This window comes from Salmo salar, chromosome 14, assembly GCF_965601325.2.
Source record: "Salmo salar chromosome 14, fSalSal1, whole genome shotgun sequence".
Lineage (NCBI taxonomy): Eukaryota > Metazoa > Chordata > Actinopteri > Salmoniformes > Salmonidae > Salmo > Salmo salar.
Window position 1 is genome coordinate 30,397,055 of NC_138304.1, and position 25,001 is coordinate 30,422,055.

The window sequence follows — 25,001 nt, forward strand, 5'->3', positions numbered from 1 at the left end:
TCTTGTCTATGATATCCTTTTTTTAATTAGTTAACAGCCTTTACTGTATACTGTTAACTTTGACAGATAAGAAGCATAAATCAGCCTACAACTTGTAAAAAAAAGTGTGATTATACTGTGGCCTGGTTAATATTCATTACATGTAACTTGTAAATACATTAGATTTTGTTTTGATAAAAAAAGTTAGGCTTATATATAGCATACACAATAGCTTTTAATATACCAGTATTTGTAAACTTTCAAAAGAAAATGTCATATTAATGGGCTCCCAAGTGGCGCAGCGGTCTAAGGAACTGCATCTCAGTGCTAGAGGTGTCACTACAGACCCTGGTTTGATTCCAGCCTGTATCACAACCAGCTGTGATTGGGTGTCCCATAGGCCCAGTGTTGCTTGGGTTTGGCAGGGGTAGGCTGTCATTGTTAGTAAGAATTTGTTCTTAACTGACTTGCCTAATTAAATAAAGGGTAAATAACTAATATTTTAAAAACAAAATTCCTCAAATTATCAATACATTTTTTCAAAGCTTTGCAATTCTGTACTGCACTAGAGTGCGAAACAAATCGATATTCCCAGTTTAGTATGTCTTTGCAGGGCAAATCTTATTTTGAAAAATAATGTCACACGATCGCGCTGCCAGCATAATATCCTGCTGCTAGGAGAAAACTAATAGAATAGGACGCTGTTCTGTAATGTATTAGCTCGTCCATTAGAGGGGTGAACGAAAATCTCATTAACATATTTATCTTCGTGAGATATTTAAAAATAAATTGAAGTAATAACTGAAACATCGAAATAATACCAACATGTCAATACATTGTATCATTGTTTAGTGGGGTGCAATTAAGACATATAGAAACAAAACAATATGTTCAACCCTTTTCTAGTAGTGGAATAATCCAAACTCAACCCAGGGGATTGGAAAATACAATGCTCCGGAAAGGGACCAAACAGCGCTGGAAACGTCTGTATCAACCCTTACAATGGTCCCGAACCACACGTATGAAATATTTTCGAGTTATGGAGAGTGAAATAAAATGTTGCACTAAGATAACTTTTAATGGTGGGTATTTTCTTAGGGAAATGCTCAAATTTTAGCTCGTCCAAGTTCAGAGTTCAAGCGCATGCGCTCTGTGAGTGTACACACGCTAAATTGGCTAGAAAACATTCACTAGTTGAGTAGCTACACACATTTCATTGCATTTGTTTCTAGCAACAACATAATGGCAGCAAGATATGACAGGGCGATCACTGTGTTTTCTCCTGACGGCCACCTTTTTCAGGTGGAATATGCGCAAGAGGCTGTGAAGAAAGGCTCCACCGCTGTAAGTTTATGAATCTGATAAGCAGCTAACTAGATCACTTTTTGTGACTTGGATGGAGAAAATTGATGGTTTCCACTAGTAACCACAGCCACAAAGTCAAAATTGTCTATATTACAAAAATGCGAAAAAACAAAAAAGTGCTTTTTAACCATAATTTAAGGTTGGTAGTGTGGTTGAGGTTAGTTCGGTTTCAAATCAGATTTTAAATCAGGGGTGGGCAAACTTTTTGCTCGAGGGCCAAATCGGGATTTTGAAATTCAACGGTATTATCTAACAATCAGTGGCGATTTTAGCATGGCAATCTTGGTGTGGGCCAAAAAAGAATGGGATGCATGCCAGCAAAGCCACTACACAACACTCAACAATACATTAATTGCACTATAACGGTGACAAATGGTGCCCACAAACTGTTGGGGCCTACATAAACCTGTCCCAACAGCAGTCCCAACTTCTTCCCACTGCTACACCTGGCTATCAGCGTAGCCTTGTCTGGCAGTGGAACAGTTAATTCAGCCTCATTTACTGCCTTTAAAAAATCATAGCTGATATGGCTGACTTTCTTAAACAAATGCGCTTTCTAATGACAATTGAGATGTACAAGCTATGGCATAAGGGGACGACAAGCGGACAAGAGGCAATCCGTAATTTTGGTTGAGACATTAATAAGCGAGCTAGGACGGACATAATCTATTTGTTTAGCACTTTTGAAATGTACAGCAACAGAGTTCAGAACATGTGCTGTTAGTGTTCTCCCTGTACATGAAGTCAGTGTAGGATAAATAAAGGGGGCTTGTAAACTAGGGATGCACGATATATCGGTATCGGACGATATTAGCATACCTATATAACGTAGGTACATGATGTAATGACGCCACGTAAAATGTAGTGTGAGATGTGCAACACAGCATTCCTAGCCTACAATGTCTGCTGTGTGGATCGAGCAGTCATTTGAAAGAGGAAGAACATTTCAGCAAGACCACTCAAAGGCGAAATCCGTTTACGCCAAGATAATGGAATTCATCGCCCTTGACAATCAACCGTTCTCTGTCGTGGGTGATGTTGGCTTTCGCCGACTGGTCAACCACTGGTACACTAAGTATGCACTATTTTTCAGATGTTTCCCTACTGGAGTTACACATGAATAGTGTCACTGCTATTAGCTTCACGACTGACATTGGACTAGAAATATCAGCCCCATGAGCAAGCACAGTGGGTTGTCGAGGATTTTGTACTGAGGAAAGCCGTATTGCATGCTCATGAATGTCATACCGCTGCTGCCATTTCAATGGCATTTGAGAACATGTTTGAAACTTGGATGAATGAACACAGTGACAGTGCGCCCCGAAGAAGAGCGTCCACGGACAGACAGAGCTGAAACGTTACTGCTTGACATGTATGATGAAATCAAATTTTGTTAGTCACATGCAACAGGTGAAGACCTTAATTGAAATGCTTACTTACGAGCCCCTAACCAACAATGCAGTTAAAAAATATCAAATATGAATAAGAAATAAAGGTAAGTAATTAAAGAGCAGCAGTACAATAACGAGACTATAAACAGGGGGGTACCGGTACAGAGTCAATGTGCGGGGGCACTGATTATTTGAGGTAATATGTACATGGAGGGTAAAGTTAATAAGGTGAGTATGCATAGATAACAGAGCGTAGCAGCGGTGTAAAAGAGGGGAGGCAATGCAAATACTCAGGGTAGCCATTTACATTTTAGTCATTTAGCAGACGCTCTTATCCAGAGCGACTTACAGTAGTGAATGCATACATTTCATTTCATGCCCCCATGGGAATCGAAACCACAACCCTGGCGTTGCAAACACCATGCTCTACCAACTGAGCCACAGGGAAGCCATTTGATTAGATAGTGTTTAGTCCCAGGTTCCTTAGCTTTTTGATGAGCATCGAAGCTAATGACTGATGTGGTGTACTCCTCAATGCTATTGGAAACCCTGAACATATTCCAGTCTGTGCTAGCAAAACAGTCCTGTAGCTTTTTATTTAAAAAAATAAATGCATTTAGGGGTGGATCAGCTTAATATTGCGGAAAGAATATTGCTTCCGTCAATGTAATTGTCTGCATCATTTCCAATCCCCCATTTATTTTTGGGGTAAATATATATCCATACATACATGCATGCATAAATATGTACATACTTATATAGACATGCATACATTTTTAAAGAATATACCTTTTATTATTCCCCGCAAACCCTACCATCGATCGCCCAATTGGAGTAAACTAATAAGCACTTCGGCTTTTACCTTCAATTTATTCATCTTATACACATTTTACAGACAGTCTATTTTACAATAGTTATTTTTTGTTTGTTTTTAGTCCTTCCTCTATTTCTGATGTCCATCCAGTTTGATTTCTATTTTGTAACTGTGCTATATCTCAAATATTCTGAACCTATATACGTTTTACATTGTTTATCTTGTTATTAGTCCCACCCTTCAGCTCCATTCAACCCTTCCCATCTATCCATCAACATCATCCATTTTGGATTTCTATTTACATTTTAGTCATTTAGCAGACGCTCTTATCCAGAGCGTCTGCTAAATGAGAGTAGTGAGTGTATACATTTCATTTCTTTTCATACTTTAACTGTGCTGTGATGCTTCACAAAACAATTGAACCTTTCTATTCTCATAGCTTCTACAGATAAATGTAAAATATTTTTTTGCTAAAATAATTATTTATTGATTTATGGCTTTTCAAATCACCCAGTATTGCTATCTGCAGCGTTAGTTCTAGGCAAATGTTAAAATTCTTCAGCCATTCCTGGACCTGTGACCAAAAACGAGCTACATATGGACAATACCAAAATAAATGATCTAATGACTCTGCCTCCTCACAGCAGAATCTGCAGAGCTGGGAACATTGTATCCCCCATATATACAGTGGGGAGAACAAGTGTTTGATACACTGCCGATTTTCTTTATAGGTTTTCCTACTTTCAAAGCATGTAGAGGTCTGTAATTTTTATCATAGGTACACGTCAACTGTGGGAGACGGAATCTAAAACAAAAATCCAGAAAATCACATTGTATGATTTAAGTAATTAATTTGCATTTTATTGCATGACATAAGTATTTGATACATCAGAAAAGCAGAACTTTATATTTGGTACAGAAACCTTTGTTTGCAATTACAGAGATCATACGTTTCCTGTAGTTCTTAACCAGGTTTGCACACACTGCAGCAGGGATTTTGGCCCACTCCTCCATACAGACCTTCTCCAGATCCTTCAGGTTTCGGGCTGTCGCTGGGCAATACAGACTTTCAGCTCCCTCCAAAGATTTTCTACTGGGTTCAGGTCTGGAGACTGGCTAGGCCACTCCAGGACCTTTAGATGCTTCTTACGGAGTCACTCCTTAGTTGCCCTGGCTGTGTGTTTCGGGTCGTTGTCATGCTGGAAGACCCAGCCACGACCCATCTTCAATGTTCTTACTGAGGGAAGGAGGTTGTTGGCCAAGATCTCACGATACATGGCCCCATCCATCCTCCCCTCAATACGGTGCAGTCGTACTGTCCCCTTTGCAGAAAAGCATCCCCAAAGAATTATGTTCCCATCTCCATGCTTCACGGTTGGGATGGTGTTCTTGGGGTTGTACTCATCCTTCTTCTTCCTCCAAACACGGCGAGTGGAGTTTAGACCAAAAAGCTCTATTTTTGTCTCATCAGACCACATGACCTTCTCGCATTCCTCCTCTGGATCATCCAGATGGTCATTGGCAAACTTCAGACGGGCCTGGACATGCGCTGGCTTGAGCAGGGGGACCTTGCGTGCGCTGCAGGATTTTAATCCATGACGGCGTAGTGTGTTACTAATGGTTTTCTTTGAGACTGTGGTCCCAGCTCTCTTCAGGTCATTGACCGGGTTCTGCCATGTAGTTCTGGGCTGATCCCTCACCTTCCTCATGATCATTGATGCCCCAGGAGGTGAGATCTTGCATGGAGCCCCAGACCGAGGGTGATTGACCGTCATCTTGAACTTCTTCCAGTTTCGAATAATTGCGCCAACAGATGTTGCCTTCTCACCAAGCTGCTTGCCTATTGTCCTGTAGCCCATCCCAGCCTTGTGCAGGTCTACAATTTTATCCCTGATGTCCTTACACAGCTCTCTGGTTGATTGTGTGTGGACAGGTGTCTTTTATACAGGTAACGAGTTCAAACAGGTGCAGTTAATACAGGTAATGAGTGGAGAACAGGAGGGCTTCTTAAAGAAAAACTAACAGGTAAGTGAGAGCCGGAATTCTTACTGGTTGGTAGTTGATCAAATACTTATGTCATGCAATAAAATGCAAATTAATGACTTAAAAATCATACAATGTGATTTTCAAGATTTCTCACAGTTGAAGTGTACCTAAGATAAAAATGACAGACCTCTACATGCTTTGAAAGTAGGAAACACTGTCGATTTTGCAGGTTATCAAATACTTGTTCTCCCCACTGTATATAACATTCTATTAGTTGCAAGAATTTTGTATAGTAATTTAAATTAAAAAATTCTAAGTTTTGAATCCGGCGTTGTTTTGCGTATCAATTCATAAACCATGTGCCATGGAATGGGCACATCGAAAAATCTCTTCCCAACTATTTTGCAATTTATATGGCACAGCTATCAGTTTTTTGGTCCTTAAATGAAATTGGCATATGTTTTTATTTATCACACTTTTCTTTAACCATTTATGTTCTTTAATACATGGCCGACATACAAGTTCCTTACTTTTTTCCCCTTCTACTTGCTTCTTCCATTTTTGTGGTAATGCTGCAATTAATTGGTTGTAATTTTGGGTAGAGCAGACATTTCCATATGTCTGTGTTAGCTGCATGTGTGACATCACTCCACCAGTCCTATTTATAATATCATTCACTAAAATTACTATATTTGAATTTAACCACAATATTTGTTATTTGTTCTGTCTTTTCAGGTGGATTAAACTGAAATTGCAACCAACTTTCTAAGGCTTGTTTAAAAAATAAAGATATTTTGGAGATTATTTCCTTTTCAAACAACCGAAAGTGGGCAGGTGTAATCTGAATAAAGGGAAAAAGGCCCTTCTTGAACATAGGATGAGACATTTGTACCAATTTACTAGAAAACCAGTTTGGATTTAAATATAATTTTGGTATGACTGATGCCTTTAGTGAGAGGTCTAATGCCTTAATATTTAGTAATTTCTGCCCTCTGAATTCATATTCATTATATAAATGGGCCCTTTTAATTTTATCTGGCTTGCCGTTCCAAATAAAATGGAATATTTTCTGTTCATAATATTTAAAAAGCAGGTCACTAGGTGTAGGCAAAACCATAAGCAAATAGGTAAACTGTGATATGATTAAAGAGTTAATCAGGGCGATTAAAAAAAAATATATATATATATTTTTATTTTTTTCCACAAATAGACAGGTATTTTCCTTTCCATGGTAGCAAGATCTTATCTATTTTTGCTAACTTTCTATAAAAATGTATTGGAGTGAGATCATTTCTTTCTTTTGGGATTTGTATACAGAGTATGTCCACATCTCCGTCAGACATTTAATTGGTAAACTACATGGTAATGTGAAATTAGCATTTTTGTGTGATCCAATACCTAATATAGTACACTTACCATAATTTGGTTTTAATCCAGAGAGCATAGCAAAAGTATCTAGATCCTCTATGAGGCCGTGGAGAGACTCTAATTGTGGTTTTAAAAGAAAACATGAATCGTCGGCGTACAATGACACCTTGGTTTTTAAGCCACGGATTTCTAATCCCTTAATGTTACTGTTTGATCTAATCTTAACAGCTAACATTTCAATGACAATAATAAATAAATATGCCGATAGTGGACAACCTTGTTTTACTCCTCTAGATAGTTTAAAACTTTCTGAGATGTAGCCATTATTTACTATTTTACACCTAGGGTTACTATACATAACTTTAACCCATTTTATAAGAGATTCCCCAAAATTGAAATATTCTAGGCATTTATATGTAAACTCCAGTCGTACTTTATCAAAAGCCTTTTCAAAATTGGCTATGAAAACCAGGCCTGGTGTCCCCGACTATTTCATAGTATTCTATTGTTTCCAGTTCTTGTCTTATATTATCTCCAATGTATCGTCCATGTAAAAAACCTGTCTGATTAGGATGAATAATATCTGACAATACTTTTTTTAATTCTATGCGCCAAGCATTTTGCATCACAACACTGAAGTGTAAGAGGTCTCCAATTTTTTAAATGGACTGGATGTTTATATATACCATTTGGGTCCTGTTTCAGTAATAATAATTTGGCCTTCACATGAGTCTTTCTGTACAGATGTTAATTTTACATTATTATTAGGGGGAAAAAATCCATGCAATTAGTTTCAGTTAGTGGAGATGGAGGAACCTGAAACGAAAACATATTCTTAAAGTACTTTACTTCCTCTTTCAAAATATCATTTGGTGACTCATGCGTGACTCCATTTGTAACAACTTTTTAATAAAACATTTTTGGTAGCATTTCTATATTGAAGATTGAAAAATAATTTGGTGCATTTTTCCCCATATTCCATCCAGTTCGCTTTATTTTTTATAATATATTACACTGGATCTATCTTGAATAAGTTCCTCCATTTATTTTTGTTGCTTAGCATCTGCTTCATCTGACCACTTTTTATTGATCGAGTCACTGGTGCGTCCTGCTTTAATTTTCGCTTGTATGCAGGAATAAGGGGAATGGAAATATGGTCAGATTTGCCAAATGGAGGGCGAGCTTCGTATGCGTCTCTGTGTGTGTGGAGTAATGGTGGTCCAGAGGTTCTTCCCCCCCCCCCCCCCCCCCCCCCCCCCCCTGGTTGCTCATTTAACAAGCTGATAGAAATTTGGATTTAAGTTTCCCTGCATTAAAGTCCCCGGCCACTAGGAGTGCCGCTTCTGGGTGAGCGTTTTCCTGTTTGCTTATGGTGGAATACTGTTCATTGAGTGCGGTCTTAGTGCCAGCCTCAGTCTGTGGTGGTATGTAGACAGCTACGAAAAAATACAGAGTGTGGTCTACAGTTTATCATGAGATACTCTACCTTAGGTGAGCAAAACCCTGAGACTTCCTTAGATATCGTGCACCAGCTGTTATTTACAAAAATACATACTCTGTCACCCTTTGTCTTACCAGACGCCGCTGTTCTATCCTGCCGATACAGCGTATAAACAGCCAGCTGTATGTCAAGGCCATCAGACTGCTAAACAGCAATCACTAACTCCGAGAGGCTGCTGCCTGCATTGAGACCAATCACTGGCCACTTGAATAAATGAATCACTAGTCACTTTATACAAAGCACTCTAAATAATGCCACTTTAATAATGTTTACATATCTTACATTACTCATATCACATGTATATACTGTATTTTATAACATCTATTGCACCTTGCCTATGCCGTTCAGCTATCACTCATCCATGTACTTACATGTACATATTCTCATTCACCCCTTTAGATTTGTGTATTAGGTAGGTGTTGGGGAATTGTTAGATATTACTGCACTGTCTGAACTAGAAGCGCAAGCATTTCGCTGCACTCGCATTAAAATCTGTGACAAATAAAATGTATTTGATAATGTCATTGTTCAGCCATGACTCCGTGAAGCATAAGATATTCCAATTTTGAATGTCCCGTTGGTAGTTTAATCTTCCACGTAGGTCATCGATTGAACGTTTGCTAGCAGAAATGGAAGGCAGTGGGGGTTCATTTGATCACCTACAATTTCTCGGAAGGCAGCCTGCCCCTTTTCTCCGCCTTCTCTTCACGCAAATGACGGGGATTTGGGCCTGTTCCTGGGAAAGCAATATGTTATTCACGTCGGGGGTGAGTAATCGCAATTCTGATGTCCAGGAGTTATTTTCGATCATAAGACGGTAGCAGCAACATTATGTACAAAATAATTTACAAACGACGCAAAGAAATAAACAAAAAAAACAATTGGATAGGAACATGTAAAACGTCAGCCTTCTTCTCCGGCGCCATCTTATTGAGAATGAAACGACTGAATGAACAACGAAACAGCACAGTAAGTGAAAGAAATAGGTTTTGATGTTTTACTGCTAATGGGGACATATGTAAATGTCAACAAACATTTTATTGTGTGTAACCTTTTATTTAACTAGGCATGTCAGTTAAGAACAAATTATTTACAATGATTGCCAAACCCGGATGACGCAGGGTCAATTGTGCACCGCCCTATGGGCCTCCCAATCACGGCCGGATGTGATGCATCCTAGATTCGAACCAGGGACTATAGTGACTCATCTTGTGCTGACGTGCAGTGCCTTAGACCGCTGCGTCCGTGTTAACTATTTAAATTTAACTGTACTAGAATGCTTAAAAGGCCATAAATGTTTTTTATATCGGTTATCTGTATTTCTAGCGGGTTTTTTGGCAAGGAAAATATTTGGTATCGGCCAAAAATGTAATATCGCTGCATCACTAATATAAGAATTTGTACTTGCCTAGTTAAATAAAGGTAAAATAAATTATGAAATAAGACTAAAATAAATATATAAGCAGACAATGAAAGCTCTTACAATATTTGATCATTACTCTAAAACAGGTTATAGGCTACATGTGCACCACCAAGTCAGAACAGTAGGTGAAATTAAGAGGGGTAAATAGACCAAATTATTAGGGTGAGGCACATGGGCTACTAACATTTTATTACACAACATACACTTAGTATTACTGTCTTAGCTACAGTATGTGTATTCCATCATTTATGCAGCAACATACAACACATTTTTGGATGCCCCTTGCTGTGCTCACTTGAACAGGAAGGTGGCGTGGCGGTCCTTTGTGGGAAAAGTCTGGCATTCTCTGGATTTATGGTGCTTTCAAAACAACTGGGAGCTCTGGGGAGGGGGAAAAAAAACAAGGTCGAATCATGATGTCATTGATCTTCAGGTCGTAGCTCTAGAAAGAGGCCGGATTTACAATTCCGAGTTGGATTTATGTATTTTCCCTGTCAGAGCTTGTTTATTCCCGACTTCCCAGTTGTCTTGAACTCACTGAAGTCAAGTTTTTGCAGTTCCGAGTTAAGTTGTTTTGAGCGCTGCACAAATCATGCTTCATTGACCGCATGGCCAAAGTTGAATCTTTATCATTTTAAATTTGGAAAAGAGCCCCTTAATCCCAGATTTGGGACTACACAGCCACTCCACTGAATAGAAGGCTAGTGATTGCTTTGCAATGCTTGCAGTTAGCCACTGTCACTGATTCTTTCCAAACCACTCATTGTTGAATTTGCGATTTCCAACTTGTTGTAATGTTTACGTTTAATGGCCGATGCACACCAATACATCTTATCTATAATTTCTCTTCATTATTTATCTTTATATGACAAGGATTTAAAAGGATTTGCCGGTAGATTGTCGACTTGATTCATGGTGATGACTGCTAGCTAAAATTCTGAAAGTATGATCAGTCCAATCAAATCTGCTGTACATATAACGGGATTTGATGTCATTTTATCTGTCTTTGAGCCTTCTTGGGCGGGCACTTCTAGAATAATTATATTTCTTAGCAAAGTATGTAATGGTCATAAGCAAATTTTCTCTGTCAGGATCAAGAACAAAGTCCTGCTGGTCATTAAGAAAGATACACGGGGTCATATCAAACTGTACATCTAGTATTTTCTGTGCAGCAGTATGTATAAATTGCTGAAATCTGGCAATCTCTAAACAGCTCCAAAATACATGCATATAGGTTCCACTTTCAGAGGTACATCTTTTACAGTTAGGAGAAATGTCTGTGGAGTCTCATTGGAGTGGAATAAAATTTAATTAGGTTTCTTTTGTTTTTACATTAGTAGGCAAGCAGTATACCCTGTCGCAAACCTTCGCCCAAAACTCATCACTTATAGTCAGACCAAGGTCCTTTTCCCAGATTATTTTCAAAGGAGTAAAGGAGGAGCCTCCTTTCTCAGAAAGAGTCTATAAATATAGGAGATTTTGCCTTTAATGGATTGTGCTGTAGCAAGAAGGGATTCAACCTCATTCAGCTGAGCTCTAAACCTCCTCTTGGAAGTAAATGAGTGTATGACATGTTTAATTTTAAGATATTTAAACAAATGGGATCTTGGCACATTGAATTCACTGCAGAGCTCTTGAAAGGATTTCAGTGTAGTGGTTTTCTGATGAAATAGGTCTGAAAAGGTCCTGATTCCTAGAGTATGCCGAAGATTAAAGTTGGCATCATTCAGGGCTTTTGGCAAGTCTGGGTTGCCTACTATAGGCGAGTGCGAACATATTTGGGAGGAAATGCCCAGGTATTTCTTACAGTCGCTCTACGCTAGTAGGGTGCTGTAAATCACAATGGTTTTGGCTATGTTACTCACTTCACTAAAGTTATTAATGAATATAATTTTGCTTAGGGGCAATGAACCACAGGATTGGGCTTCTATCTGAATCCACGTTGACTCTTGTCTGTTTGTGATCCATGTTAGCATGTTGCGGATTTGGGCAGACCAGTAATACAATTGAAGGGAGGGAAGGGCAAGACCACCTTTAGATTCAGGTTTCGATAGAGTGGAGAACTTGATCCTAGGTTTTTTTTTTATTGCCCCATATAAATTTGGTGACGCTTTGGTTAGTTGTTTTGAAAAAGGAAACTGGGAGATAGCATGGGAGCATCTGAAATAAATAGTTCAGTCTAGGGAGGATGTTCATACGGATGACATTAATTCTTCTGACTAGGCTAATTGGGAGGGAGATCCAGGTTTGGAGATCATTCTTGATTCGATCCAGGAGTGGAAGATAATTTTCCTTGAAAAGGCGCTTCAGATCTGGTGTTATGAAGATCCCCAAAGTATTGAAACCCCTGTCTTCCATTGAAATGGACATAGTGTCTCCATAGAGCTGGTGAGTGTAAGATTGAGAGGACAGTCAGTGTTAAAATATATCTTATATCCAGAAAACTTGCCATACTGAGCAATTGTGTCTAAAATGGGAGGAAGGGATTTCTCAGGGTTGGATATGTAGAGCAAGACATCCGCTTAAAGTGAAATCTTATTCTGCAGAGAGACCCATAATACTTGGATTGCTCCTTATCAACTCTGCCAGAGGCTCCGCCCCCAACAAGTAGAGCAGGGGGGACAGCGAGCACCCTTGTCTTGTGCCACATCCCAAAGGGAATCTGTCAGAGTTCAGTCCGTTAGTAGTCACCATGGCATTTGGATGAGAGTATAGGGACTTAATCCATTTAATAAAGTTTGGGCCCATATTGAACTTTTATAAGAATGCGAACAAAGCTCCCCTCCATCCTGTCGAACGCCTTCTCAGCATCCAGTGAAGCCAGCAGGACAGGGGTCTTCTGTGCGTTTACTTGTTCAATAATATCAAAAAGACGGTGAATGTTATCAGAAGAGTATCTGTCTCCAATAAATCCAGTTTGGTCCGCTTTTATTATTTTGGGAAGAAGAGTGTTTAGTCTTTTGGCGAGCAATTTGGTTATTATTTTGTAGTTGAAATCCAACAAGTTTATGGGCCGGAAGGACGAGCAGGATAGAGGGTCTTTGTAGAACTCTCTGGGGAATCCATCTGGGCCTGGGAACTTATTAGGTGGCATGGAGGTAATTGCCTCCAGGATCTCCTCAGGAGTGAAGGGGGAGGTGAGATCTTCTTGGTCGGTCTCTGATAGTTTAGGTAGCGAGAATCCCTCTCTAGGATGGAGTGGAGTTATGCCTCTGTATGTTTTCTCTCAGAGGTGTATATAGTTTGCAGTAAAAATTTGGGTCATATGTGACCTTTTCCTCTGCCGTTCGGATAGCCATCATTGTACGCTCTGACTGCTCTTTTTAAAAAAAATTGGTAAGCAAGCAATCTACTCAGCCTATTGCTATACCCATGGTAATTCTGTTTTAGTAAAAATAACTTTTATTTTTTTTGTTGATCTCCCGAGTATAGTCCAAATTCAGTTTGGCTTTGGCTGCTTTAAGTTGACTCCAGGAGGTGCTGTCTGGGGATTGTTTATGTACTTTTTCACAGCGTTCCAGCTCCCTCTCAAGATCTAGCCTGTGTGCTTCCATTGCTTTTTTCTTAGAGGAAGCATATGGAATTAGATTACCTCTTAGTGTGGCTTTGGCAGAGTCCCACATTGTGGCCGGAGAAACAGGAGAATCTTTGTTGTCTTGTGTGTAGTTGTCTATCCATGTAGTTACCAATGTATGGAACGCTTCGTTTGATAACATGAAGGGGTTGAATTTCCAGCTCTTTGACCTCGGAATGTTTTTGCGGAGGTGGACAAAGGCGCGATCTGAAAGTGCTATGGGTCCGATTGTACACGTGGCTGAATTTATGAAACTCTTTGGGATAAAAATGTAATCTATACGGGAGTAGGTGTTATGGACATTAGAGTAGTATGTATAGTCCATAGTTGAGCTATTAGTCTCTCTCCAGATATCTATCAGTCCCATCTCTTTAGTAAGAGTTCAACATCTTTGCATATCTAGGATTTGTGGTGGGGACTTGTGATGATTTGTCTAGGGTTGGGTTGAGGGTACAATTTAAAATCTCAAGCCAGCACTCCAAAGGAATCACAATGCTCATTGAACAGGGTTATCATTTTTGACATGACAGCAGGAGTATCTGTGTTTGGGGCGTATATGTTTAAGATAGTAATTGGTTGCCCACACAGTGATCAGTTATCAGAATAAATCTCCCCTCCGGATCAGATATGTTTTTGTCAATTATGAATGGAACATGCTTATGGATAAGTATGGCTGTGCCTCTACTGTTTGATTTGAAAGATGAGAAATACACCTGTCCCACCCAAGCTCTGTGGAGTTTGGCATGTTAAGCATCACATAGGTGTGTCTCTTGTAATTTACATTTACGTGATTTAGCAGACGCTCTTATCCAGAGCGACTTACAAATTGGTGCATTCACCTTAAGATATCCAGTGGAACAACCACTTTACAATAGTACATCTATATCTTTTTTTTTTTTTTTTTTTTTGGGGGGGGGGGGGGGTTAGAAGGATTACTATATCCTATCCCAGGAATTACTTAAAGAGGTGGGGTTTCAGGTGTCTACGGAAGGTGGTGATTGACTCCGCTGTCCTGGTGTCGTGAGGGAGCTTGTTCCACCATTGGGGTGCCAGAGCAGCGAACAGTTTTGGCTGGGCTGAGCGGGAACTGTGCTTCCGCAGAGGTAGAGGGTCCAGCAGGCCAGAGGTGGATGAACGCAGTGCCCTTGTTTGGGTGTAGGGCCTGCTCAGAGCCTGAAGGTACGGAGGTGCCATTCCCCTCACAGCTCCGTAGGCAAGCACCATGGTCTTGTAGCAGATGCGAGCTTCAACTGGAAGCCAGTGAAGTGTGAGGAGTGTAATAATGCAATGTCTGCTTTTTTAGAGCATATAGTATCTTTTTCCGTTTTATTGCATGACCTAGACCATGGCAGTTCCATGTCAATAGATTCAAGGTACTAGTCATCATCGAACAATAATCGAACTTTAGTGCAAGTCATCTCTGGCTAAAGGTGGGAAGTAGTTACAGCTGCGTTCACATAAAAGGAAAATAAATGGTGTACATAAAATAACAATCTCTGAACATCCCAGCCGAGTTCCCAAACAACTCGACATATGCCGTTGGATCTATTACCCCCCCCCCCCCCGACTGAGTCTCAATTCTGCGTTCCGAAAAAAAACGGGAACAGTTAGCAACGCACGTCTCCCCCCCCCACCAAATAAATGCCTCATCCTCTCCGCCCTGCATTGAGTAAATTACAACGTAGCCCCCGGCCAGACCACATTAAAAGAGGGAGAAAATAAAATCAATAGCCCAGCCTACATATACCTGCCCCAAGGGACATAGGGAACCACAAGTAATAATAGCACAAAAAAGAGGGAAATAAAGTAGGCTGAAACGTTAGTAGGCCTAGGTTAGGCTATAGAGCCTATCCCTCTCAGCTAAAGGAAAATAAATATAGATTAGCCGGCTATAATGACATTTAGCGGGGCGGGTGGGTCTTTGGAGGTTGGCTATATGTTGTCTTACCTCCTTTAGTAATAACAGTAATTGCATTTAGTCATTGGTCCATTTCTCATTGACCAGGATTCTCTTTCAAAAAACGTTTTGCATCTTCGGGAGTTTTAAAGTGTCGCAGGGCTCCTTGGTGAAGAATCCTGAGCTCGTTTGGGTATTTGAATCCCCTAAAGATGCCTCGGTCAATGGAGTATTTCTTCACCTCGTCAAACTTTCAGCGTATTCCAGCTGACAGGTCCTGGTGTAAAGTGAGTTTGGCATTTCTCACTGTAATGGTGTTGATTTTCGCCACCTGTAGGACTCGTTCCTTGTCGGTGAATCTCAGGAAACGTATGGTGATTGGGCGTGGTGGTTGTCTGGCTGCTGGTGGGGGCCTCAGTGCTCGGTGGGCTCTCTCGAGTTCTATGGGCCTGTCGGTGGACAGGTGGAGCCACTCGGGAAGTTTGTCTTGCAGGTAGCGGATCAGTGGCATGTTTCCCTCTTCTTTTTCGCACAGATTTAATAGAACACAATTATTCCTTTGCCCCTGTTTTCCAGGTCCTCTGTTTTCTCTTCCAGATGCTCTATTTTCTTTTTAACATATGCTATTGTTTCCATGGCGTCTGTCAATAAGTATTCCATGGATAGGATTCGCCCCTCTGCCTCGTCCAGGCGCCCCGCGTTGTCAGGCAAAGCATTTAAGGATTGTCACCTTGCCCCCTATCGCACTGAGCTGAGAGTTAATGGCAACTAATTTAATGTTGAGTTCTGTTCGTTGGGATCTCAGCTCAGAAAGGATGTCTTCGACGGAGTGAGAGGTTGGCATTTGTTGGGTCTCGGAGGGGGACGGGTCCGCTTGCTCCTGGCTTATGGTGCTAGCTTTTTCTGAAGCTAGCTGCTTCTTGGAGGCTTTTTCCGCCACAAGTGCTCGAGTCTGGGTACAAATGTCACCTGTAATGTTGCCTTCTGTAGCCACCATGACTTTTTGACTAAAGCTAAAGGAGTTTAAACTTGAAGTGGAGGTAAGACTAGGAATTGGAAACTACTTGTGCGGAGCTCTTAGTTCATGCGGCCATCTCGTTCAAGAGTCACGTGATCCGGGGTGGGCACTTCTAATGTAACTCTATGGCAGCACCCAAGGGGCTAGAATTTTCCCCTTGAGTGACAGAACTCTGAGCCAATCACGGCACAACGTTCCGTATTTTCTGCTGGCTTGGCCCACCACCGAAGAAAGCACCGAGCTAGGCTAAAACACCTGCGTTTTGGAGCTGCCTTACCCAACAAAAAAAATACTGTTTGTATGCGGCATATATATGCAAACTATGTGACGTGTATTAATGCTAAAATAACAGGCTCTGCCCCACATGCCCTGAATGACGGGTTGCCACTGCTAACAATACACAGCAATACAAACATCTAAAAGTAAAATAATGGAATTTTAGAAATATTAGGACGAGCAATGTCTGTGTAATACAACTAAAATATGTGTGTGTGCGCGCGTGTGTGCGCATGCGTGCATGCATGCATGCATGCATGCATACATAACCCCTTGAATGAGTAGGTTTCTTTATTTTGACTATTTTCTACATTGTAGAATAATAGTGAAGATATCAAAACTATGAAATAACACATGGAATCATGTCGTAACCAAAAAATATATTTGAGATTCTTTGAAGTAGCCTCCCTTTGCCTTGACACTCTTTTCATTCTCTCAACCAGCTTCATGAGGTAGTCACCTGGAATGCATTTCAATTAACAGGTGTGCCTTGTTCATTTGTGGATTTATTTTCCTTAATGCGTTTGCGCTAATCAGTTGTGGCTACAAATGATAATCAGTTGTGTTTTGACAAGTTAAGGGTGGTATACAGAAGATGGCCTTATTTGGTAAAATACCGAGTCCATATTATTGCAAGAAAAGCTCAAATAAGAGACTGTCGTTGCCCTTTTATCATTATTTTAAGATATGTCAGTCAATCCGGAAAATTTAAGAATTTGAACTTCAAGCGCTATGATGAAACTGGCTCTCATGAGGACTTCCACAGGAAAGGAAGACCCAGAGTTACCTCTGCTGCAGAGGACAAGTTCATTAGAGTTAACTGCACCTCAGATTGCAGCCCAAATAAATGCTTCACAGAGTTCAAGTAACAAACACATCTCAACATCAACTGTTCAGAGGAGACTGCGTGAGTCAGGCCTTCATTTTCGAATTGCTGCAAAGAAACCGCTACTAAGAAACCACTACTAAAGGACACCAATAAGATGAGACTTGCTTGGGCCAAGATACACAAGCAATGGACATTAGGCCAGGTGGTAATCTGTCCTTTGGTCTGATGAGTCCAGATGTAAAATTTTGGTTCCAATCGCTGTGTCTTTGTGAGACGCAGAGTAGGTAAACGGATGATCTCCGCATGTGTGTTTCCCACGGTGAAGCATGGAGGAGGTGGTGTGATGGTGTGGGGATGCTTTGCTGTTGACACTGTCAGTGATTTTATTTAGAATTCAAGGCACACTTAAGCAGCATGGCTACCACAACATTCTACGGCGATATGCCATCCCATCTGGTTTGGGCTTAGTGGGACGATCATTCAGTTTTCAGCAGGACAATGACCCAACACACCTCCAGGCTGTGTAAGGGCTATTTGACTAAGAAGGAGAGCGATGGTGTGCTGCATCAGATGACCTGGTGTAACCGATGTGAAATGGCTAGTTAGTTAGCGGTGGTGCGCGCTAATAGCGTTTCAATCAGTGACGTCACTCGCTCTGAGACCTGAAGTGGTTGTTCCCCTTGCGTTGCAAGAGCCGCGGCTTTTGATGGGTAACGATGCTTTGTGGGTGTCAGTTGTTGATGTGTGCAAGGGTCCCTGGTTCGAGCCCAGGTTGCGGGCGAAGAGAGGGACAGAACCTACACTGTTACACTGGCCTCCACAATCATCTGACCTCAACCCAATTTGAGATGGAAAAGCAGCCAATGAGTGCTCAGCTTATCAGTCCTCCGGGGTGAAATGAGCACCGCATACAGTAGATGCGGTGCTCAAAATACTTCATACTCCAATTCACTCGCTTCAGCCGGACAAACCGTGCCCACTTCAAAGTGCCCACTTTGCATGTCATTTTTTTGGCAACAAATTAGTCGTTATCCCTTACCTGTGGGCATTATTGCCCTGGCTACAAATTATGAAAAACAACTACACCGCTCACTTGACTACCGCTACCAAACGCACAGGAGAAGAGGCCTTGCAGTTTTTCACAGGAATTAGTTTATTTCTTCATGGATGTACATAGTAGCTCATCAGCGCCAACACTTGGTTTGGAATTAAATTACATGCTAGCATGGCTAGTAGCTAACGTTAGCCAGCTGGAACTAGCACTGGGTCTCCATATGATGAGAAATAGTGCATTGTGGGTAGTTACCTATGTAAATATGTAAAAACGCTAAAACATAACTATGTTTTGTAGTTATAGGTAGTGAGATCGTGACTACAACTTTGACACACTGTTACTTTGAGTAAAAACTCATGCTTCCTAACCTTAAAAAAGAGATGGTCAAAATGGGTGGGGTTTATGACTCTGGCTGTGGTAACTAGTGAGGTCCCAAATTGATAGCTGTAGCTTGCTAACTCAGTTAACTAGCTAGTAGTTGCTAGTAAATTATCATTTTATATTATTTAATGCTGTTATCTGGAATATGTTTGCTTGCATAATTTTAGTGTGATAGCTTAGTAAACTGTTACAGAGTGCATGTCCTGTTTGTTTAAATAACTTTCCCCATTCATTCCTCTAACATTAGGTGGGCATCAGGGGCAAAGACATTGTTGTTCTTGGAGTTGAGAAGAAGTCAGTGGCCAAGCTGCAGGAGGAAAGAACAGTCTGCAAAATATGCACCCTAGATGACCATGTCTGCATGGCATTTGCAGGTACCTATAAACTTCATTAATTTGCTTGAAATTGAAACCTGCTGGAAGCTTAGGTCTTATTTAACCAGCTGTCTGTCAGGCTTGACAGCAGATGCCCGCATCGTGATCAACAGAGCTCGTGTGGAGTGCCAGAGTCACCGGCTCACTGTGGAGGACCCAGTGACCGTGGAGTACATCACACGACACATCGCCACCCTGAAACAGGTAGGATAGCCTACATCGCCATACTTAAACCGGTAGGCTCTGTTCCTCGAACTAAGAACAAACAGCCCCTAACGGCTTGGCATAGAGTACCACATCATGAGTCATAATACACACAACATCTAGAGGTCAAACAAGGAAATGGTTCCAATCGCTTTTTCACCATAAAACATTCTCCATAGAGAATTTTAGAAACACTTTGAATTAGGGCTGTGTTTCATGTAGGCTTATCCTGGCGTGACATTTTGATAACCGTGTAAATGTATTTACGACAGTGACTTTTATCAATATTTGCCTGTATTCCCCCCCCCCCCCCCCGCCGCCGACTCGAGACAAAGGTAATAATCTCAGGATTAACTAATTAGGCAGGTAGCCTAGTGGTTAGAGTGTTGGACTAGTAACCGAAAGGTTGCAAGAATGAATCCCCGAGCTGACAAGGTAAAAATCTGTTGTTCTGCCCCTGAACAAGGCAGTTAACCCACTGTTCCTAGGCCGTCATTGAATTTGTTCTTAACTGACTTACCTAGTTAAATAAAAAATGTAGTTTAATATATAAATTGGCCTAATTTCTTTAAATTGACTATTCTGTCAACTGTCTTCTGCAAGTTTTAAATTGACACAACCTGTTTAGCAAAGGTGTCATCTAGTGATGACGTACATGAGCTTGCAGGGATGTGTAGTCTTACATGACTTCTACTTTGATGCTAAATAGCACTTTCAAATCTGAGAGTAAATAGAGCTGAATATATTGATAAGTCATCTTGTCTGAGCGAGATTTACATGCTTATCAAAACTCACGTCAGGGTAAGCCTACATGAAACACAGCCCTTATTTGAATAAGTGTTTCTAAAATTCTCTGGGGAAGCATTTAAGGTGGACAAACGATTGAAACCGTTTCCCTTTTTGACTGCTAGGTTTTATGGGTATTATAACACCTCCACTGTGGGGCTCTATTGCCACCCATGAGACACAGACATCACTCAACAATTGGACAGACTTCACTTAAACAGGAAGTCACAGCCCTCTGTAAGTCTCAAGATGGCACCCCCCCAACCCAAAGAAAGCCATCCATGTGTGCCAGAAAACAGTAGCTTGTGGGACTTGTATTTTGATGTGGTGGAGGAAGTGAAAAACACCTTTGGATATTTTTTCCAATTAATAACATCATAAAAACAATTGTGACTCAACTTTAGGTTTTCGGTGATGAGTTAATACGCAACAATCCTATCTAAGAGCGAGTTCATATGATGCTTGACTGAATGGTCTTTTGAAGGTCAGTTGTGTTCATAACCGGTTTTTGATATTTTAATTCTCTAGCGCTACACTCAGAGCAATGGACGCAGACCGTTTGGCATCTCTGCCTTGATCGTGGGTTTTGACTGTGATGGGACCCCCAGGCTCTATCAGACTGACCCCTCTGGAACTTACCACGCATGGAAGGTCAGCCAATCCACAAAGATTCCTTACCTTTCTCCACAGCCAAATATGTTAAACTTTCTTCACAGCTATAGTATTCATGAAGTGTATCGTTGCAAAAATGTGATAATTTCGTATCCTAAATGTTCAGGTCTTTTTTTTTTTTTTTTTTTTAAGTCAACATTAGTAAGAGAACATTTTTCTGTTGATGTGAATTTAAAATGTTTTACTTTTGTTTAAAAATACTGAGGTACTGATTTGTTTCCCATCCCTTTGTTCAGGCAAATGCGATTGGCCGTAGTGCTAAGACCGTGAGGGAGTTCCTGGAGAAGAACTACACAGACGAAGCCATCGCCACTGACAATGAGTCGATAAAGCTGGCCATCAAAGCCTTGCTTGAGGTGAGGTCAAATGCTCTCATTTATTTTGGTAAATTCCAAACTGACCCCTAACCCCTACTTCTTAGGCACTTCTTGATCTGAGGCAATTGAATTGGTGTATCCACTATGGCAAAAATGCCACCTAGCCAATTAGAAAACAAGATAGAGCTACACAATTAGCATATAATTTATACCTACAAGAATTCTGGATGTTACAAACATTTAGGGGGAAGGGGGACAATTTGCAATTCAGCATAGGTTTGCACCTGAGATCCATCATGCATATTTTTATGCGTACACCTTTGAACTATGTCTACAGGTGGTTCAGTCTGGTGGGAAGAACATTGAACTTGCTGTGATTAGAAGAAACCAGCCACTGAAGGTAAGGGTCTTGGTCTCATGTCCTAGTAATTTACTGCTTTGCACATGTATTTGTCTATGGGCTAATTGCTGTATTTTTTTTACTCCATGTAGTTATTGGAGTCCAAAGAAATTGAGACCCTGGTGACTGAGATGGAGAAAGAAAAGGAAGACGAGGCAGAGAAGAAAAAACAGAAGAAGTCTACTTGAAGTCATAATGAAACTCTGGCTTTCATTTAGCACTTGCTTAAAGGCAGCATATTTGGTCTGCAAACATCAACACGTGTTTACAATCCCAAAGGTTTACAAGCCCAAAAACAGCTTTCATGTCACACGCTAAGGGCTGAATCTTAACTTGATGTATGTTGAATTAGTCACACATCTCACATTGCCATCATTGCATTGTTTATGTTGAAATCTAAGTCAAATGTATGGATCTCAAGTTAGGATTCAGACCTACAATGAGGTCTGCCCACTTAAGGTAACAGTATGTTGTTTAACTTCTTTGAAGTGAATGTTATTGGATCAAAATACTTAATAAAGTCAACTTGTTTATGTACCATCTTTGTTTTTATTCACAAGATGCCCTATTATCTTCTGACTTCTATTGCATTATGGTGTTAGTGTTATTTTCTTTAGATTCATTGTTATCTTTGTGCCGTGCTGGTGCTAAAATAATCATTTTCTGCAGGCAGAAACCGAGCACCTTATCACAGAATAAAAATAAAATAAATATATATATATATATATAACACAAACATACAAGTTTTGGTCACTTAGAAATGTCCTTGTCTTTGAAAGAAAATCTTATTTTTTTTGTCCATTTAAAAGAACATCATTGATCAGAAATACAGTGTAGACATTGTTAATGTTGTAAATGACTATTATAGCTGGAAACGGCAGATAATTTTTATATGGAATATCTACATAGGTGTACAGAGGCCCATTATCAGCAAACATCACTCCTGTGTTCCAATGGCACGTTATGTTAGCTAATCCAAGTTGATCATTTTAAAAGGCTAATTGCTCATTAGAAAACCCTTTTGCAATTATGTTAACGAAGCAATAAAACTGGCCTTTAGACTAGTTGAGTATCTGGAGCATCAGCATTTGTGGGTTCTATTACAGGCTCAAAATGGCCAGAAACAAATAACTTTCTTCTGAAACTTGAAACTCGTCTATTCTTGTTCTGAGAAATGAAGGCTATTCCATGCAAGAAATTGCCAAGAAACTGAAGATCTCATACAACGCTGTGTACAACTCCCTTCACAGAACAATGCAAACTGGCCCGAACCAGAATAGAAAGAGGAGTTGGAGGCCCCGGTGCACAACTGAGCAAGAGGACAAGTACATTAGGGTGTCTAGTTTGAGAAAGACGCCTCAAGTCCTCAACTGGCAGCTTTATTAAATAGTATCCGCAAAACACCAGTCTCAACGTCAACAGTGAAGAGGCGACTCTGGGATGCTGGCTTTCTAGGCAGAGTTTTAATTTTGGATTGGAGATGCTTAATATGAGTCTGGAAGGAGAGTTCACAGTCTAGCCAGACACCTAGAATATGTGGACAACTACAAATACCTAAGTCGGAACCGCCCAGAGTAGTGATGCTAGTCGGGAGGGCGGGTGCGGGCAGCGATCGGTTGAAAAGCATGCATTTAGTTTTACTAGCGTTTAAGAGCAGTTGGAGGCCACGGAAGGAGTGTTCTACGGCATTGAAGCTCGTTTGTTAACACAGTGTCCAAAGAAGGGCCAGATGTATACAGAATGGTGTCGTCTGCGTAGAGGTGGATCAGGGAATCGCCCGCAGCAAGTGCTCTCCTCTCCCTCAGTCATTTAAAGTAACTGTCCAGTGAAAATCTCACTTTAATATTCTGTTAACTCATACCCAAATAATATTATTTGGGTATGAGTTAGTTAATATAAAAAATTATTTGGGTGTGAGTTAGTTAATATTAATAAAGTTAATATTCTGTTAACTCATACCCAAATAATGTTGAGTTGTTATACTCATATTGTCCAAATCATAAATTGGAGAACCCCCCCCCCCCCCCCCCCACCTCAAACAGACTATTTCCTCATAGAACATGACGACTGAGCTGGCCAATCAGCAGTCTACTCCCATTTTTTTTTAACCAACATTTCATTCATATTGTAATTATAGGTAATATTTCATAGAAATCTGGAAACACTGGACAGTTATTTAACATTTTTGCGTTGGACCAAGCAAAGGTTATTTTGGTGGTCCAAGAGATGCCTCTTCCTTCCCTTTTATTTCACCCTAAATTTGCTTATCAAGCAACCGCTGCTCTGAATTTTTAAAGACACAATTATGGCCGGTGGTGTGGTAGGCCTGCTTAATGGAATTCTGGCCTCAGACCCCAGTGGGAAACTTCACTGACTTTAATCTGAAGCCTTTGAAAAGTGCTGCCGAGTTCTGCTGAAAAGCCCCGGGGGGGTCCTTGTGACTCTCACCAAAGACATAATAGTGAATGGTAAAGTCCTTAATTTAGTCAACTCCCCCAGCCAGGATTTCCTGAGTGCCCTGGTAAGAGTGCCCTGGTAAGAGCAACCACAATTTGTCTACAAATTTTCTTGTTTGTGGGGGTTATAAATCGGTGGGAATTAAGTTAATTTCAGGAGTATCCTCTTATAGCCATAATATATATGTATAGGTTTTAAATGTCACATTATTTATCAAACTCAGTTCTTAAACGTTTATTTTGTATTTCAATGAGTTGTACATTGAAGCTCTGTATGTCAGAAGCTCTTTTAAAATGATTATGCTGATGGAGACAAGACGACCAGAAGTTTAAAATTAAAAAAAAAAAAAATTATACTTGGGGTAGTGATTTTAAAGTGAAGCCAAATTATATGGGAGCATCAAAATAAGCTACTACTTTAACTTTCTCCAAGTTCACTCAGGTTAATCTTCTCAGACAGAGGTTATCTGCACTGAACAAAAATATAAACCCAACATACAGTTGAAGTCGGAAGTTTACATACACTTAGGTTGGAGTCATTAAAACTTGTTTTCAACCACTCCACAAATTACAATTTAAAGGTAATCCTATCAGATACTAATTGAGTGTATGTAAACTTCTGATCCACTGGGAATGTAATAAAATAAATAAAAGCTGAAATAAATCATTTTCTCTACTATTATTCTGACATTTCACATTCTTACAATAAAGTGGTGATCCTGACTGACCTAAGACAGGGAATTTTTACTAGGATTAAATGTCAGGAATTGTGAGAAACTGAGTTCAAATGTATTTTGCTAAGGTGTATGTACATTTCCGACTTCAACTGTACACCAAGATTTTACTGAGTTACAGATAATATAAGGAAATCAGTCAATTGAAATACATACATTAGGCCCTAATGCGTAGTCTATGGATTTCACATGACTGGGAATA

General features: G+C 40.3%; 1 protein-coding gene across 1 annotated transcript; it reads left to right on the plus strand.

Annotated features, from left to right (window-relative positions):
• The first annotated feature begins 1,140 nt into the window (after positions 1-1,140).
• LOC106569175 (proteasome subunit alpha type-7) lies at positions 1,141-22,146 on the plus strand. Its single transcript, XM_014140233.3, has 7 exons — positions 1,141-1,323; positions 19,104-19,230; positions 19,310-19,434; positions 20,749-20,871; positions 21,129-21,248; positions 21,547-21,609; positions 21,702-22,146. The coding sequence occupies exons 1-7, from the start codon at positions 1,222-1,224 to the stop codon at positions 21,795-21,797; spliced, it is 756 nt and encodes a 251-aa protein (XP_013995708.1). The 5' UTR covers positions 1,141-1,221; the 3' UTR covers positions 21,798-22,146.
• Positions 22,147-25,001: the final 2,855 nt, after the last annotated feature.